Below are 17,508 nucleotides of genomic sequence, written 5' to 3'. Positions count from 1 at the left end.
CGAGTGTGCTCGACTGAGCGATACCCTGTACCGGTACCGACCTTCACAATATGCATTCACAGATACACTTTAGCACACACGCAGCATATTGCGTATTTTAGACAGCAGCTGTGCTTCTTCCTCACCATGTATTAAAATGTTAAATGGTATAAATGCTACTAAACAAGCATAGTTGTTTTATTCTATATTTATCGGTTAATAATTTAAATCATAAGACTTGTACTGTGTTATACGCTATTCGATGCCCAATGGTCGGAAAGACATGGCTAAATCAACTCTCGCCGGCCTGATCAAGTATATTTTCACCTTATGAGATCGGGAATGCATACTTCACTCTGTTACGTATATATTTGAACAACGTCATTGCACTCTTTCTTAAGCATTTTCCATGGGTATAGGGTATTATAAAATTATTGGGGGCCGCCAGCAGCTGGAGCTTTACAAATGACACATAAATTTTTGACAACGACTTAACGACATGTTGAATGATGAACACAATTAGGACAGCCAGATTTTACATAAATAGTTCAGTATGTGTATGAAATCTTGAGATCTAAACATAGAACTCTATGCAAGCGATAATTATACCGCCATACTTACTCCTTAAATGCAATTATATTTCGTTATCCACGTTCCCATACAGTTACGGTTTCGTAATCATTTGAATTTGCAAACTCACTTGACATATTTCTTTAGCGACGTTGTCTTCGACATAGTAAGCGTTAAGCAACTAAAATTCCAATTCCATTTACCGAATTAGATTTAGGTGAAAACTATTTGAACATAGTTGATAATTGAATTGGCTTTTAAAATAGCTCCTCTGCTCAAAACGAACAACTCACTCAAGTTGAGCGGTCGGAACAAACTAAAAACACGCAACACATTCTAAAATGGAATATGTTGTGTCCAACGACGAATGGAAGATCGCCAAATTTATATAAATAGCTAGAAAAAACGCTTCTATATTTGAAGTTTGTATAAAAGGGGACAATTACAGAAATGCTTTCCACACTAGTTATTTATAAAAAGATATTAAATATTCTTCTGGTCTTAGCGTTGAACTCTATTGACAAAGTTTTACTTGATATAAAAAGCTTATTTCAAAAATAAAATAATTTTGTAACGGCTACATTAAAATCAACATGGCAGCTGGGCAATGCACACGTCACATATTAGCACTCGATTAACAACTATCGGTCATAATACTTGCGATTAAAAATAATTTGCTGCTCTAATTGAGTTTAATCGATATAAAAAGTTGCAGCCCTGCCTTAATATCGATACTTTAATCGATAGCACGCATCTCTGCCGCTTACTCATTGCGGAAAACGTGAAAGAAAATCATATTGCCGCCTGTCTGCTACCAAAATTGATTGTTTTAACAAATATAAACGTAAAACGGCAAAGTCCATCAATTAAATATGGTTAGTAGACATGTAAATTATTGGCTGAAAGGCAAATATTAAACATATTACTATTAATTTAAGTAAATCATATAAGGAAATTAAATGCCATGTGCGCCGCGTTATTAGAATTTTCGTTTTTAGTTTTAAAATAAGTGTAACTACTTAAATAGTACTTGCAACAAGTATTTGTTGAACTGCATTTGAATGCAATTGTGCATCATGCGGCACACGAAACATAACCTTCAAAGAAGCTTCTCGCAAAACTGAGAATACCTCGGTGCCCCCTCACCCGCTCGAACTGTCAATTGGTCGAACGGCTGACTAATTTTGTGTTACCTTTTTGTTTGGTTCTATAGCAGCCACAAATTGTGCTCCTGAAGGAAGGCACCGACACTTCGCAGGGCAAGCCGCAGCTGATATCGAATATCAATGCCTGTCAATCGATTGTGGACGCTGTGCGCACCACTTTGGGGCCGCGCGGCATGGATAAACTGATTGTGAATGCACAGGGAAAAGCGACCATATCAAATGATGGCGCCACCATCATGAAATTGCTGGATATTGTGCATCCCGCGGCAAAAACATTGGTAGACATTGCCAAGTCACAGGACGCTGAGGTAAGACTCAAGTCTAAATATTGATTTGGGCACGTGACTAAATTATCATTCAACAGGTGGGCGATGGCACCACATCGGTTGTGCTGCTGGCTGGTGAGTTCCTCAAACAAGTCAAACCCTTTGTTGAGGAGGGCGTTCATCCGCGTATTGTGATCAAGGCCATACGCAAGGCGCTGCAGCTGTGCATGGAGAAGATCAATGAAATGGCCGTGCGCATTGAGAAGCAATCGAAGGAGGAGCAGCGTGCTCTTCTGGAGAAATGTGCCGCCACGGCCATGTCTTCGAAGCTTATACATCAGCAAAAGGATTTCTTTGCCAAAATCGTTGTGGATGCTGTGCTTTCGCTGGATGAGTTACTGCCATTGAATATGATTGGCATCAAAAAGGTGGCCGGCGGATCGCTAGAGGAATCCCAGTTGGTTTCAGGGGTAGCCTTTAAGAAAACCTTCTCTTATGCTGGCTTTGAGATGGCTCCCAAATCATATGAGAACTGCAAAATTGCTTTGCTCAACATCGAACTGGAACTGAAGGCCGAGCGTGACAATGCCGAGATTCGCGTGGATAATGTCAAAGAGTATCAGAAGGTTGTTGATGCCGAATGGCAGATATTGTACAATAAATTGGCCAAAATCCATGAATCTGGCGCCAATGTGGTGCTTTCCAAGCTGCCAATTGGTGATGTGGCCACACAGTATTTCGCCGATCGCAACATGTTCTGCGCTGGCCGTGTGCCCGAGGAGGATCTCAAGCGTACAATGAAGGCCTGCGGCGGTGCCGTCATGACCACGGCGAATGACATCAAAGCCAATGTTCTCGGTCTGTGCGAGCGTTTTGAGGAACGTCAAGTGGGCGGCGATCGTTTCAACCTATTCCAAGGTGCGTACTAATAACTATATAAGACATGATTGTCCTAATCTAATTATATTTCAAAAACAGGATGTCCCAATGCCAAGACCAGCACTCTGATTCTACGTGGTGGCGCCGAGCAGTTCCTAGAGGAGACGGAGCGCTCACTGCATGATGCCATTATGATTGTGCGTCGCACCATTAAACACGATTCGGTTGTTGCCGGCGGCGGCGCCATCGAAATGGAACTATCCAAGGTGCTGCGCGATTATTCACGCACCATTGCCGGCAAGGAGCAGCTGCTGATTGCTGCCATTGCCAAAGGCTTGGAGATTATTCCGCGTCAGCTGTGTGACAATGCTGGGTTCGATGCGACCAACATTCTCAACAAGCTGCGCCAGAAACATGCCCAAGGTAAGTGAGATACTCTTCTATAGCTGCACCCATTTGATTAGGAGGGTTTTGCTAAATTCCACACACAAAAGTGGAAAACATGTGAGGCTGTTGCTTAAAAAGTTTTGTTTTTCTTTGGGCCAACTTTAAACTTATATTTAAAAATCTCATGGATCACAGATTAATTTGGAACCTGTGAAATATGGAACTCTATTGTCCAAAAATTCTTTAATGCGTACGCCCTCAAGTTCAATTTCCAAACTCAACATATATATTTCAAAATATCTAGCCACGAGAACATTGTATTTTCATAGCTTATAGAAGCTATGATACTTTCTAAAGAAATGAGGCATCTTCAAACCCTTTAAGTATATATAGTCACGATCACGATGTTTCGCTAATAGCCACGTCCGCCTGTCTATCTATCTTGCTTATGCTTATGTTTTTGTTTTCGATCCTTCTGCCATACTAATTTATCGTATCATACATGATTTTATAGAATCAATTAGTTCATTTTATTTTTCATTTCGATTTATATTCATTGTGAAATTGTTGCGCTCTGCTGCTGTAGAAGCTCGTGCCACAAGCGAAAGCATGGATTTAGACAGAGACCCGGCGTATCCGGGCAGAGGTTGCACATGTATTTGGTAAACTGCAACATGCCGCCCTTGTGGCAATGGCGACAATTCTTGCGCGTCGGCTTGCCATTTCTCTGAATGAGCACCAGTTCGTGTTTGAGTTGCGCAACTTCAGCCTGGGGGGCAGCTCGATGGGATGTGGTACGCTTGGCGTGTTGCTCTGCTCGCTTGCTGTTAACTGGTGTAGCTGGTGATGTCTCCGTTGCTGGCGCAGCAGCTGGAGTCGCGTTATCCTCCTTGAGAAGCGACTTAATGATGGCCACGCGAAACTCCGCGTATGTCTTCAATTTGGTGGCATCGTTGGCACCGGTGTAGCCACGCGTGGGCTGCGCACTGCTCACATAGAGCACATGGGCATTAAAGACCAGCAGATTGAGCAAAAAGATGGCCAACTGTTGCTGCCGCTGCAAACCCGCACAACTGGGCTGGCAGGTGATCAGCTGCTGGCGGGTAGACTGCGCGGGTCGCAGCTGAAAGTCCAGCTCCTGAATGAGCTTCGGTCGTGCATTTATCTTCTGCATGGACATTTCCTTAGCATAGATGGCCAAGCAGTCGGAGCTGTAGAAATACACGCACTTCTCGCGCCGCCTCCATTTGGCCATCATCAGAGGCGTGGCATATCTGGTCGCTATGCTGTTCGCTGACAACTGTTGATAGACCAGGGCCTTGCTGTTGCCATAGCGATTTCTGTCCAGCAGCCCGCTGCAGTAGGTGCCCAACTTGGCCAGCTCATGCGCCAGCCCGTAGCTTCCATAATATTTGCACACGTAGACGCTATGTCCGCGCTGCTCATGTGCCTGAAGCAGCTGCAGCGCCAGCTTGCAGCGCTGTGCCACCAGCTGCCTGGAGTTGCGTGCCACATGCTGCTGCTGCTCCACTAACTCGGGAAGCAAGCGTATGATCAGTCCACTGTGCTCGCTGAGCAAGTGCAGCATTAGCGCGTTGCTTCGTTGTTTCGCCGGCAGCTCGTTGTAGTAGCTAAATTTACCCTTCCATTGGACGATAGGCTCATTGAGCACCAGCTGCTGCCCGCACGTGTACAGCTCCGACATGCGCGCATTGTAAAAGCTCAACAATTTGCCCGCATTGCCTGCGGCTTTGCATGCATTTGCAGCGGTTCCTGCTCCTTGTAGCTCCTCAAAGCTGAGCGCGTGCAGCAGGTCAATAAAACGCTGCTGTGACATTTTTGCAGCAAATCCCGTAAATCCTTGAAATGTGTGCTCGCACCAATAGTCGCTCAGCTGAGGCAGCTTCATGTCACACAACAGCAGGCACAGGCCCACAAATGTTTCCAGCTCCTCGGAGCTGGCTTTTAACGACCCATTCCGTCCGTTGCAGCCACGTGCGAGCTGTCCGAAAAAGTCGGCACGATTGCCCAGCAATTGATTAAAGTAATACAAAGGGCAGATCAATTTGCGCAGCGCTTTCAGACCCGTTTGTCCTGGGGGCGTATTGAATTTAAATATCAGCCGGGGTGTTGTCTGTTGCGCTGTCCACTCCGGATCATAGTCATCCACTTCATCTAAAGCAAAGAGAACTTGACCATGATAGTTATATGAGGTGGATAGTTCTATACCCTTGCAGAGTATAATTTAACTTTTTCATTCATATATACATATATATCTTATGACTGCCATAGAAACTATCAGTTTTGTATGAAAAGTTTGAAGCATTTTGAGCATAGAAATTCATAGTGCGCATCTGCTCTATGTCGTCTGCAAGGGTATTCAATATTCGGCAACCCGAAGATAACTGTTTTTGTTTTATGTACACTTTACCCTCGCAATACACATCGTGTGCTGCAGAAAAATTAATTTCCGAATAGCCATCCTCGTCCGAATCGCTTTGTTGTTCCAACTCCGGTTTTGTATCCTCGACCGGCGGTGTCGCTGCTATTGTCACATCCTTTTGCGTTGCCACCGCCAGCTGCAGCTGGAGTTCGGTCAGATCGGGTTTTATATCCACACAATCGTAGTCAGCCAGGGGATAGCTGCTGGCCAGCAGCGGTTCCGTTTTTACATCCAAACTTTGACGCTTTACCGGCGAACGGTGCACATCCTGACGCGGTTTTAGCTGCTGTTTGCGTTTACGTCCTGATGTAGACATTTTTTACATCGATTTTAATTTACTTTCTATATTAAATTCTTTTCTGTTCAGAATTTTCTGCTGGAACTAAAGTTTCTTTCGGCTAGCGCGTGTTTGTCTTGGCAGCTCTTTCGTTCGGCAGCTGTTGAGCATAGTGTGTGCTCTTTCGCACCAACTGCCAACCAGTGTGTGCTCTTTCGCACCAATTGCCATAGTCTGCATATTTGCTGCCTTGTCTTGCGCGCGGGCATTATTACAACAGAGTTGCCAACGCGTCGGAAATTGTAGTTGCTCGCTAGAGATGAGCGCGCCAAGCAAAACATTATTTTACCAATTTATATTTGCGATATATTTCTGAAGCTGAAGTATATATATTTATTTTTATTTTATATTAAATTTATATTTTTTAGTATTAATATCAACAACGTTATTAATAATGAATCATTTAATTAAAGGTGGCCAATGGTTTGGCGTTGACATCACCAAGGAGGACATTTCCGATAACTTTGAGCAGTGCGTGTGGGAGCCATCGATAATTAAAATAAATGCACTCACCGCTGCCGCAGAGGCCGCTTGCATGATTCTGTCTGTGGATGAGACAATAAAGAGCCCGAAGGCCGGCGAGCCGCCCATGGCTGGTGGCGGCATGGGTATGGGTCGTGGTATGGGCAGGCCCATGTAAAATAAAAAATACACTTAAAAAAAAAACCGTTAAAAACAACACAACACTAAACATTAACAACAACACACACTCAATGCGTTTCGCAAACATTCACTTGCATTTCTCTCGCTTAACTTAACACAATTTCACATGTATTACTGGTCATAAAACGCAGGCTTCTTTTGTTGCACCTATTAAACAATTTATATTATAACTGACCTATGTCTAATAAACAAAAAGGAAACATTATCGCACGGACTTTTATTAATCGTAAGTCAACAGGTTGCTGAATCTCCAGTTTTTCATGTGTTTATGTGTTTCGTGTCTGGTTTATCAATGATGCAAATGATCTTAGGAGCAAAGGCTCATGAGATCATGAAAACACAAATAGTCACAATCGTCTTTAAACCCATCCGTAAATAGGAAGTTGAATGAAATACTAGGGTAAGTTGTTAAGTTTTCATTCCTGATGCATAAAATACAAAGAATAATTATAAATAATCAAGTCAATATACCCAAATAAAGGAAAATCTCTGTTCGCTTACGCTTATTTTTAACATTGTCATCTGATATATACATGGTAAGTATATAAGGCGCATAAAACATTTTTACTTCAACCATCTGGCAACTCTCGTAGCGACTGTCGTGCGCTTTGCTAGCGTTTTCGTACGCGTCTTTCATTTAGTTCTTAGCTGTTTTTGTAGCCAGCACGTTGCTAGCGCGCGCATTTTTACATACACACACACACACATGCACAAGCAACCAACCGTATTAACAAGCCAAATATTGTTTTGCGATGGGCAACCACAAAGTGTTGAAAACCGCTGGCATTAATCTTAGGTATTCCATGTATGATTTTATTGATGCTGTGAAAAAACATCACATCATTTGGGATCGAGAGCATGAAAATTTTCACAATCGCGAACTGCGCGATCAGGCCTGGCAGCAAATTGGCCAACAGCTGTGCAAGAATTTTGAAGTGGCCAGCGGCGCGGAAAAGCAAGAAATTGGCAAGTTATGCATAGGCACTTCTGCCAGTGCTGGGCAACAATGTAATATGTATTTGTTTACATTTTAATCTCTTTTGCAGCAAAAACGCTGCTAAAACGCTGGAAAAACACGCGCGATAGCTACTTACGCGTGAATCGACTGCGTCAGAGCGGTGAAGAGGTCTGCCGCGCCTCCTACATCTACGAAAAGGAGCTGAGCTTTCTGTTAGATGTCAAAACGGAGGACGAGGAGGCGCTAAAGGAGGACCAAAAAAAACGCAAGCAATTTCGCATTCTAAGAACGCCAAATAAGCGGCGGCGTGCATCAGAGAACCCTGGCACAACGCAGGATAATGAGGCGACATTAGCTGTCGATGGCCTGCACTCGGTGCTGGATACTTTAAATTACACAACAGATACATCAACGCCTGCAGCTAAAAGCGAAACAAGCAGCTCCTACGCTATAGAACACAACTGCGCAAATAGCTCAGCTGCACATCCTGTAGCCGCAGTAGCTGTTGATCCTGATCCCGATCAGGCATTTTTTGATAGCATTAAGCCTCATATGCAGCGCATGAGCAGCGATCAAAAACTGGAGTTTCAAATCGAAGTGCTAAAAATTCTTCGCCACTTTAAGCCAAATTGAAAGATCACAATTTGATATAAAGTTACAATATAAAGTTTTAAGTTTAGCAATAAATAAATAAAAATATTTCCTAAATATATATATGATTCCATTTATTAAACACAAAACTGAATAGCAACGAAAGAGCTTCTTTTTAAACGTTGTACGCGGCTTTTTACGTCGGTAACTATCGTATGGAGAAATCAAATCAGAAATCAGCTTTTCTTATGATCAACCATTCATCACTAATGCAAAACTCTCAGGATTTTATCTTCAAGTCCTAGCTTTCGGTCCCAGATTTTTAACCAATGATGAACTCATACATTTTTGCTTTTGAAAATGATTCCAAACGTATTTTTTTTAAATTTTTTACCCATAACTGATTTAAAAAATTACGTTTGGCACTTGCCAAGCAATATTCCGGCCCGAAATGGCAAACAACACGAGCACTACAAAGTCGTGCAGCAGCTGTTGCTGTAGTGTGCGATACTTGTTATCGATTTATGCTGTTATTAACAGGGATCGTTGCTTATGAATTTATCTTTAATTAACTGTAAGAAAAAGTAAATAAATTACTTTCAATAAAAATACGAGGAGGATGTTTAATTTTGCTAAACTTATTTAGTGTGCCAAGCTAGCTTGGCCTTTAACTTTTGTCAATTCAAATAGCGACTAGAGTATGCATTAAAATTTAATGTATGTATTAAAATTTAAAATAAACGCCGCTTTAAACAAATTAAATACGAACCGTTGGTAGTGCTCTAGCCAGAAGTGTCTGACTAGCGGATACCCTAACCTATTTCTACTATCACCAAATGCAGTTTGCGCTAAGCGCAAAAAATAGTATTTCGATATTGGTTATTATCGACTGCTAGGAAACGGGTTAAGTTATCAATGATTATAACTAGGAGGACCTACGTTCAAATTGTCAAGTCACTCGCTGTTACAGGTTTTGAGATCATTTTTACCCATTTTCAATGGGCTTAGAGTTTAGAAACACGATAAGTGACGATAAATGAACTCGACAGAACAAATCGAATGATAGTTATCGTTCTATGCACACGACCATATTTAATAAAACCGATATTTTTAAATATTTGCGGTCCTTCATAACGGAATGGATTTACATGGATAAGCATTTTTGGTAGGCAAATGTTCGCTGCCATAAGTTTTGTAAATCTCATCCGATCTCCAAACAGAAAGAAAAATCAGACGGATCAGGCCAGAAAGATACATTTAATGCTTGTTAATGCTTGTTGAAATCTATGAATAAATAACAAAATGAAATCTATGAATAAATAAGTTCAAGAACTTCTAACTAACAGGCCAAAAACCATTTTCATTAATGAACTTAATTTTTAGACGATCGTTCCAATGGCAGCTTTATGATATAGTGTCCATTTTAAACAAGATTACTATATTTTAAGGATAAATGACAAATACGGCCAAGATAATTTGAAAAAAAACGAAAATTTTTGTACCAGACGCCAGTTTGCGCTTTTGACTGAACTTTATCATACAAATAAAAAAGGCAGCCGTATACGTACATACATATGTATGTACATATGTAGTCCAAAGCGGTTCGATCAGTTTTGGCTTATAAGAAGACATAAACCTGTATTTGACTCATACATACATTGCCCAATCGGGTTACTTATGTATGTACATATGTACATGTATAAGCGTTCAGCAGGACTTGTTTATACCAGTACGTACATACATACATACATATGCAGCAACATAAAAATGAGTATATACTTCGTGCATGGTAGCTGTTATTATTGACAGCATTATTGAGCGTTAAGGGAAACTACGAACACACACACAAGTACACAAAATGTGTAAGTGATTGAGTATCACATATTTGAGATAAGGGTCTATCCATATACATATGTATGTACATACATATGTAAATATGTATTCATATCCATAAGTGTTGGCAATTCCACATTTTGCCATCAGATCTAGCTTGTGGATTGCGCGAACTGCGGGAATTCCTCACTTATTTTTATATTTGTTACACAATTTGTAATAAAATAGATATGTTTATAGTGAGATTGGGCTATTAGTGCACGTATAATATAAACAAATGCAGAAACAATTACTTAACTTAAGTTGATTAAATAACAAAACAAAAGAAGAAACATAAACTATATGTTTTTCTATACCAATTATCTAATATAAAAAAAAAGTTGAGATCAACCGATTTTTTAGCCGCTTTTACGTTGATCCTAAAGCTAGCGTATATTTTAGGTTAACAGCTCTGATATACAGAGGCATATATGCATGTACATATGTGTATGTATACACACATATCTGTATACATATGTGTGAGGTTATCGAAGTGGTCTCAGGTTTCGGGAATTTCAGAACAGAGGGATGAAGAGAGGACCTATTGCGCCGTCTGTTCTGGTGGTGCACATTAGCAACGGGTCTGGCAGCTGTTCGGGGCACTTTATGCGTCGTTGCCTTTGTCTACGGCTACCTGAAATCCTCCACTCATAACGTAGTCCCAGCGTGCGTAACGCATTATCTAAAGACCGGCCCAGGGGAGATTTCGGTCAGATGAATGTCTCTCTGGCTTGTACCTGTAGCAATGGCGTGCATTGCAGTGGAACACCAAAATGCAACGACAGGAAGTCCCTTCGAGGCATTTATTTTTTCTGAATGCCACCTTTACTTATTGTTTCACTTAATAGGAGCCGGCTTTTCCTCGGCTCTTTAGATTCTATAGATTGAACTTAAACACGATTATATAGAACAGTTAAAGTTAGTCTAAATTTGTATATACCCTTGCAGAGAAGGCTGTTATCATTTTGCTATTTTTATTTTATTTTATATATTCCGGCATATATTTTCTAGGCAAACAGGTTATTCAGATTTAAAACTTTATTGATGAAACATTGCTTAGTTCTATATTTCAGCTGCACGCAGGACATATGCTCAAGTCGGCTGGATCGGAAAACTATATCATTTTGCTGACATAGAATAAGTCCATCGAATACAGAGAAACAACAAACTCGGCATTTATGGAATTTTTTATGCTTTTAACATAAAAGCAAAAAATTTTATTATCATCGGACGACTATATCGTAGAGGTCCAATAGGAATTAACGTTTCGAAGTCATATTTTCTGACTTGCTTGAAAGCTCTATTTCTGCAAGGGTATTTCAACTTCGGCACACCGAAGAGGATTGTTTTATCTTTAGGGATATTTTTGGGCTCAGCTCTCTGACAGGACGACCTGTGTGCTTTTATATCTTGTCCAAGCCGCATCCGCCCGCTGCAGATACTCGGCGACTTCTTGATTCTTGGCCAACAACTGGTGTTTCTCCAGCGCCAACTTGAGCAGTACGAATTCCAGGGTGCGCACACCACCTGTTCTGCTCGGCAATTGCAGGGTATCCACCAGCGTGATGTACTTGCGCAGCTGCTCCACATGCTGGCCAAAATGACCATTCTCCAGGCTGGCATCCACATCGTTGACATAACGCAGGGTCTGCTTGAGGCGTGCGGCCAGTTCATTGCTGCGTCCCACCAGGGGCGACAGCTCCACATTGAGCTGTTGCACCACACGCTTTGTGTCCATTAAAAGCTCCACTGCTACCTCGTTGTATTGGTCCTGCTCAGACCAGGCAGTGGTCGGCCCCGGCTCATTGTCCTGGATCGACACCAGATTATGATTCACCAAGATGGTTTTATTAATCGTTTCCGAAGAGTTTTCGGGCTGTTTCACATTGAAATCCAGCGAAAAGTGAAACACAACATTTGCCTAAGGTTCAATGGATAATAAGGCACATATGACAAGGTGCTACCAACTAGGATTAGCCACACTTACCTGGCATCGTTCCAGGGCGCCAATGCTAAGGATTAGCCAAGAGGCAATTGTGATTGCTCGAGACATCTTGCAACGTAGCTTGAAACAGTTCTACTGGAATCTCAAGTTCGATGCGCGACTGATCAGACCATTCAGTTGGGCTTATCGCGCTACCCACAGAGAGTTCAATTGAACTGATAATAGATTTTTACTACTGAATGAATGTCAATTCTCGACGGCTGTCGATCTCTGTCAGACGATGCCCAAGTCACGTGGATGGCGTTCGTACGCGAATTTCAAAAAACTATGAAATTTGCTATCGTTCTATCGCTGTGGGAAACTAAATCGCTAAAAATGCGAATGAAGTTGGCATTACTCATACCTCTAAAATTAAATACAAATTATTTAAGCATTTGTTTTTAGATACATGTATATTAAGAAATGGTAAAAAAAAAAAGATTAATCTTAATTAATTAATTAATTAAAAAAAGACATAGTTTCTATACCGGCTACTTATCTATATGATACTATCGGGTATTACCCAGCCTTGCCCGTGGAACGTTTTGTGCTAAAAGTTTTAGATATTACCTTTTCACTAAGGACACACCCGTGGAAAATTGAAATCTACCTATCTTGATCTCCACTTCTATTTAAAAATATATTTAAGTACATCGGAAAAAGAACAAAGTGTTGGAATCACCGTTTTCCGCCCATGAGAATCGTGAAGCTGAAAAACAAACTTTCGTTCGCATTTGCCACCCAAGAACGTATCAAATAAATTCTCACAAAGATCTTTGAAAATGATTTTGAAGCTGATCGGATGGTTATCAAAAAACTATCATACAACCGTTTTTCGCTAATTAACCAGTGTTGTGGATGGAATTTCCCAAACCGTTGAAACACGTATTCATTACGTTCTTATGTAGAGCTTTGAGCTTCAAGTTTGAAGGAAATCGAACACAACTTATAACTTCACCAAAAATATTTTAGGAAGCTTGGATACTACGAAAAGACTCAAATGATTTTTCGTTCCTTGGAATAAATTTGAACACGAAACTTCGCCAAATCTTTGACCGCCATTTCCACCAAGCAGGAAAGCATTTTTAGAAAAGTGTGAAACACCCTTCAAATGAATTTGAACAAAGACCTTTGAGGCCAATCGGTGGTAAACAAATACTATTTTCGCGATTTTTTCACACATGCGGGTGGAATTTCCCGAAACCCCGTCTTAACGTGCACCTACATACATCACATAAGGTAACTACAGTGAAAATTTCAGCTTGGTTTGGACTGTGCGTTGATCACCAATCAATCAGCCAGGACAAACAGTTTTATATATAGAGATAATGGCGCTATCCAACCTACTTCCACTAATGTACATCCATGTGAACTGCCTGCAGCTAAGACACAGATACCCAAAGGGGCGTTGAATCTGACAGCCGGACATGGCTATATCAACTCGTTTGTCGATGCTGATCAAGAATATATATATATTAATATATATGGATAAACAAAAATTCTAATATCCTTCGAAGTCATAATAAAATATAAATGTATAATATTTTGTACAGTATCATTTTTATATTTGCCATATATAATATTAAGCTAGCATGTTTTAATAAAAATAGGTTTCCGATACGAAATTGAAGTTAAACGTAGACTTTAGCCTACCACTGTATCTGATAACAACTAACAGTCTCTATTTGGATGTCCCGCAATGTGCTGTGTATATATGTAAAAATAAAAACATATGCATATGTATGTATGTGTGTGTTTAAAGCTTTTGTTTTGAATATAAGAATCACATCAAAACGTGAGTAAAACTGTAAAAGCATTTTATAAATGTTTCGCTATTTACCTATGTATCTACATTTGAATGTATGTATATTGTACTTGCATTTGTACACATGTACATACATACTTATATCACAAGCACACATACAATACATGTACATACATATATATATATATATGTATGTATATATGAATATAAATATGTACATATGTATATGGTTTTTTCAATACGATTATGGTGTTTTGATTAGGCTTGCCGCAAGTCACGTATGCCTCCAGAAGTCTTCGTACTTAATATAGTAACACCAAATTAAACTATGGCCCAGCAATAGAAATAAACATATGTACATACATACATACATATGTACATACATCTAAATAAATAAATACCTATAGGATATTGAATCCATTTGCGTGTAGTTTTAAATTCATTTAGCATTTAATAAATTTGAATTAAAATTTAACTCAGTGTGTCTTGTATCTGTTAATGTTTATTAGTTTGAGTTTTGATTAGTCTGACTTTTAAAGTAGGTATGCATGTACATAAATATGTAGTCTGCAGATACGTTAAAGTGTGCAATAAAACAAAAGAACGAACATTCAAATATATGTACATACATGCGTATGTGTGCATATGAATGTTTGCAACGATAAGGCTTTCTATGTCCAAGCTATGTACATTAATATGCACATACATATGTACATATGTATGTATGTACATTGCTATAAACAACTGCGCACTCATACACTTACACACATATGTACATACATACATATATGCATTTGCATCAATCAGCGTCGCCGGCTGCGACGTCAGCAACACAGTAAACGCCATTTGAAGCGAAAAGTAAAAATAACAAACAAAACACAAATGAAAAAAATACAGCAACGGGCAAATCAATAGTAGAAATTGCGCAGCAAAAATAAATTATTCCATAGCTTTAAAAAGCCGTTGGCATACGCGCCTACAAACAAATATACGCATAAACAAAAATACACACAAACATATGTGGGTATATGTATTTGTGTCCAAAATTTATTTTTATATTTTTCAGCATTTACGTATGGCGCACAACAACTACAAACATACATACATACACTCGCATGTATAATATGTACATACATATGTACATATGTGATTATTGCCGGAGCGTCAGAGGCCAACGCACAAAGCTTGTAAAAATAAGCGACGTCTATGTCGAGTATTTGTGCACGCGTGTAGGGGTATATTAATGCTTATACATACATATACGCACTTATGAAAAGACGCATGTACATACGTACATATGTATGTATATTTTGAAGGTATTTATTTTTGTAAGTGCGTATGCCTTTATGTATGTACATACGTATGTATCTTACAGATACCAATTGCGTAGAAACAAATACGGACCACCGCTTTGCGCTTGTCATATTGTTTTCAGTTACATATGTATGTACACATACATATGTATATTTTTTTAAACAACTATGTATGTATGTATATACATGAACTCGGATTCGCTAACGTAATGGTCTTGTGGGCCTGTAAGTGGCAAGGCGGGCGCGCTCGAGACATTTGCAAGCCAACATCAACGCGACGTCGCGCTATGCCTTAATACAAATACACAAATATGTATGTATGTTCGTATCGGTGTGTCGGCCCCCTGCTTCACTAGTTACTTAGTTTGCACGGCTGCTTGTTGATTGTAATTATCGCAAGCAGAGCTATAGACGAAGAATAACAGCAGAAAAAACAAAAAATAAATGTTTACGCGTTTGCTTTAAATGACATATGTATGTAGATATGTACAAGTGTACGCCTTATATACATGTATGTATGTATGTTTGTATATGCATATGTCCCTTGTCGCTTAGCAGGACAAAACTCTGGAACCGAGAGCGATCAGTCAGAAGAACTTTGACAATGTTGTGTGGTAAGTGCTGACACCGATTAACATACATACATATACATACATATGTATGTATGTATGTTGGTGTACTATAAAAAAAAAATATGAAGGTATGCATACACAACATACATATGTAGCTACTTGCCATATATACATGTACATGTATGCATGTGTGTGTATGTTTCCACCGGGCATGAAATTAGCTTGTTTCTCTGCGTTGTTTTTTGCATGAAACGATTCGCATGTTGAAATTAATGGGAAATGTGTATGTATATATACATACATATATATGTACACATGAGCTATGTACGTTAATGTGTGTATGTATGTATATGCTTTGTGTCTGCCCATACACGTGTGTATATACATATGCATGTATGTATGATGCCTAAATCCAGTTTTTTATTTTGCGACAGCGTTCAATAAACAACTTTGAAGCCTTCCTCTTCTTTTTGTTTCTCTTCGCGACGAGTTGTAGGTGCTGCGAGGCACGTTTACAGTTTTTTTCGTTTTCTTTTGATCTGTCTTTGTCACAAGAGGCGAGAGAAGCCACCAGTAGTATCCACAAGTTTCTATACATACACATGTACACACATATGTACCTATAACTATGCCAGCTAATACTAGTTTAAAGAAACCGTGTGAAATGAGTCATGTTTATACATTCGTATGCATATTTAGGAGAGCGTAGTAGACCAGTTTTATTTATTTTGTATTTATCTTAATTTTTTTGACACTGTATAGCTGGCGGTAGTCGTGATGGGGGTTTTACCCACTTACCTCCTAGTAAAAATTCAATGCCGTCTGCATAACCTCCGCCGTGCCACATCGCATCCGTTATTTGTCGTGTGGGGGACCATTGAAAATTTCTCAATCTCTTTGTTTCATTGTTTTGGGGGGTTTGGTTATTAGGAAACGAATACGGGAATTTTTAAGGATTGTTGGTATGGGGGGCAGTTTAATTACGTTTTAAATGAAGCATTTACATAGTTTTATTTTTAAGATACAATCATACATTACAGATAGTTGAATCACAAAAAATAACTTCACAAATATCATGAGTGTGCATGACTTTGTAATATGTATTATATGTACATATGTATGTATATGTACTATTCAGATTGCCGTATTTTACCCTTGCTAAAAAAGCTGCCTCGAAAAGTGTTCTTTGTAGTTGCAACAACGATTTGTTGCCCTTGGGAAATGTCCGCTCAAAGAATAGAACGGAAATGGGTGTGGAATTAAATTATAGGACGGCTGTAGAGTTTCGGCCATGGGAACTATCCTTAGTAGAGCTTTTATAGTCCTCAAAACGATGCGTTGTTCATCTCTGCAAGGGTATTTTCAGTTTCATCATGCCAAAAATAAAACAACCGTTCATTGCGTGCACACGATGCATTTTTTTACTCCCTTTCTCTTTCTTAACGCTGTCTCTTGTGTGTTACAGAACTCAAGTGCTGCATATATGTATTTGGTAATATTCACGGGCTGAACTAATAGAATGTGTATTCCAAATCGCTGCCTGAAACAATTGTGTGTGTGTGTGTAAAGTGAACACATGTGTATATGATGTTTTGGAGGGGAACAGTGGGAGGGGTGTTAAAATTGTTGTGTAAATAAAATGAAAATACAAAATTCAATTTTTTTTTGTTAATTATACAAAGCTTCAATAAATTTCTTTACGAAAGCCGTGTACAATTTTTATTTTTTTATTTTTTTCTATTGTTTTTGTTGGTTGGGTTGTT

The 17,508-nt window shown here is 39.5% G+C and overlaps 4 protein-coding genes across 4 annotated transcripts; 2 read left to right on the top strand and 2 right to left on the bottom strand.

Annotated features, from left to right (window-relative positions):
* The first annotated feature begins 1,271 nt into the window (after positions 1 to 1,271).
* Positions 1,272 to 6,895, top strand: CCT7 (chaperonin containing TCP1 subunit 7). The gene is made up of 5 exons (XM_064679509.1): positions 1,272 to 1,424; positions 1,763 to 2,023; positions 2,080 to 2,899; positions 2,960 to 3,283; positions 6,441 to 6,895. Exons 1-5 carry the CDS (start codon positions 1,422 to 1,424, stop codon positions 6,665 to 6,667), a joined length of 1,635 nt encoding a protein of 544 aa, XP_064535579.1. The 5' UTR covers positions 1,272 to 1,421; the 3' UTR covers positions 6,668 to 6,895.
* On the bottom strand, positions 3,754 to 6,228 carry LOC135426433 (uncharacterized). The gene is made up of 2 exons (XM_064679507.1): positions 5,679 to 6,228; positions 3,754 to 5,422 (listed from the first exon to the last, which is right to left on the bottom strand). The coding sequence occupies exons 1-2, from the start codon at positions 6,004 to 6,006 to the stop codon at positions 3,801 to 3,803; spliced, it is 1,950 nt and encodes a 649-aa protein (XP_064535577.1). The 5' UTR covers positions 6,007 to 6,228; the 3' UTR covers positions 3,754 to 3,800.
* Positions 6,896 to 7,324: 429 nt separating the features above from the next.
* Positions 7,325 to 8,306, top strand: hng2 (hinge2). The gene is made up of 2 exons (XM_064679529.1): positions 7,325 to 7,656; positions 7,737 to 8,306. The coding sequence occupies exons 1-2, from the start codon at positions 7,443 to 7,445 to the stop codon at positions 8,279 to 8,281; spliced, it is 759 nt and encodes a 252-aa protein (XP_064535599.1). The 5' UTR covers positions 7,325 to 7,442; the 3' UTR covers positions 8,282 to 8,306.
* A 2,825-nt stretch (positions 8,307 to 11,131) lies between these two features.
* LOC135426435 (uncharacterized) lies at positions 11,132 to 12,257 on the bottom strand. The gene is made up of 2 exons (XM_064679510.1): positions 12,099 to 12,257; positions 11,132 to 12,032 (listed from the first exon to the last, which is right to left on the bottom strand). Exons 1-2 carry the CDS (start codon positions 12,162 to 12,164, stop codon positions 11,484 to 11,486), a joined length of 615 nt encoding a protein of 204 aa, XP_064535580.1. The 5' UTR covers positions 12,165 to 12,257; the 3' UTR covers positions 11,132 to 11,483.
* Between the last annotated feature and the right edge of the window lie 5,251 nt (positions 12,258 to 17,508).

The sequence above is a fragment of the Drosophila montana genome, unplaced genomic scaffold (genome assembly GCF_035044405.1).
Source record: "Drosophila montana isolate Dmon_TW-CO22-7 unplaced genomic scaffold, ASM3504440v1 contig_203_1, whole genome shotgun sequence".
NCBI classification, from domain to species: domain Eukaryota; kingdom Metazoa; phylum Arthropoda; class Insecta; order Diptera; family Drosophilidae; genus Drosophila; species Drosophila montana.
The sequence above is the reverse complement of the archived record's forward strand: the minus strand, read 5'-3'. Positions and strand labels throughout refer to the sequence as shown.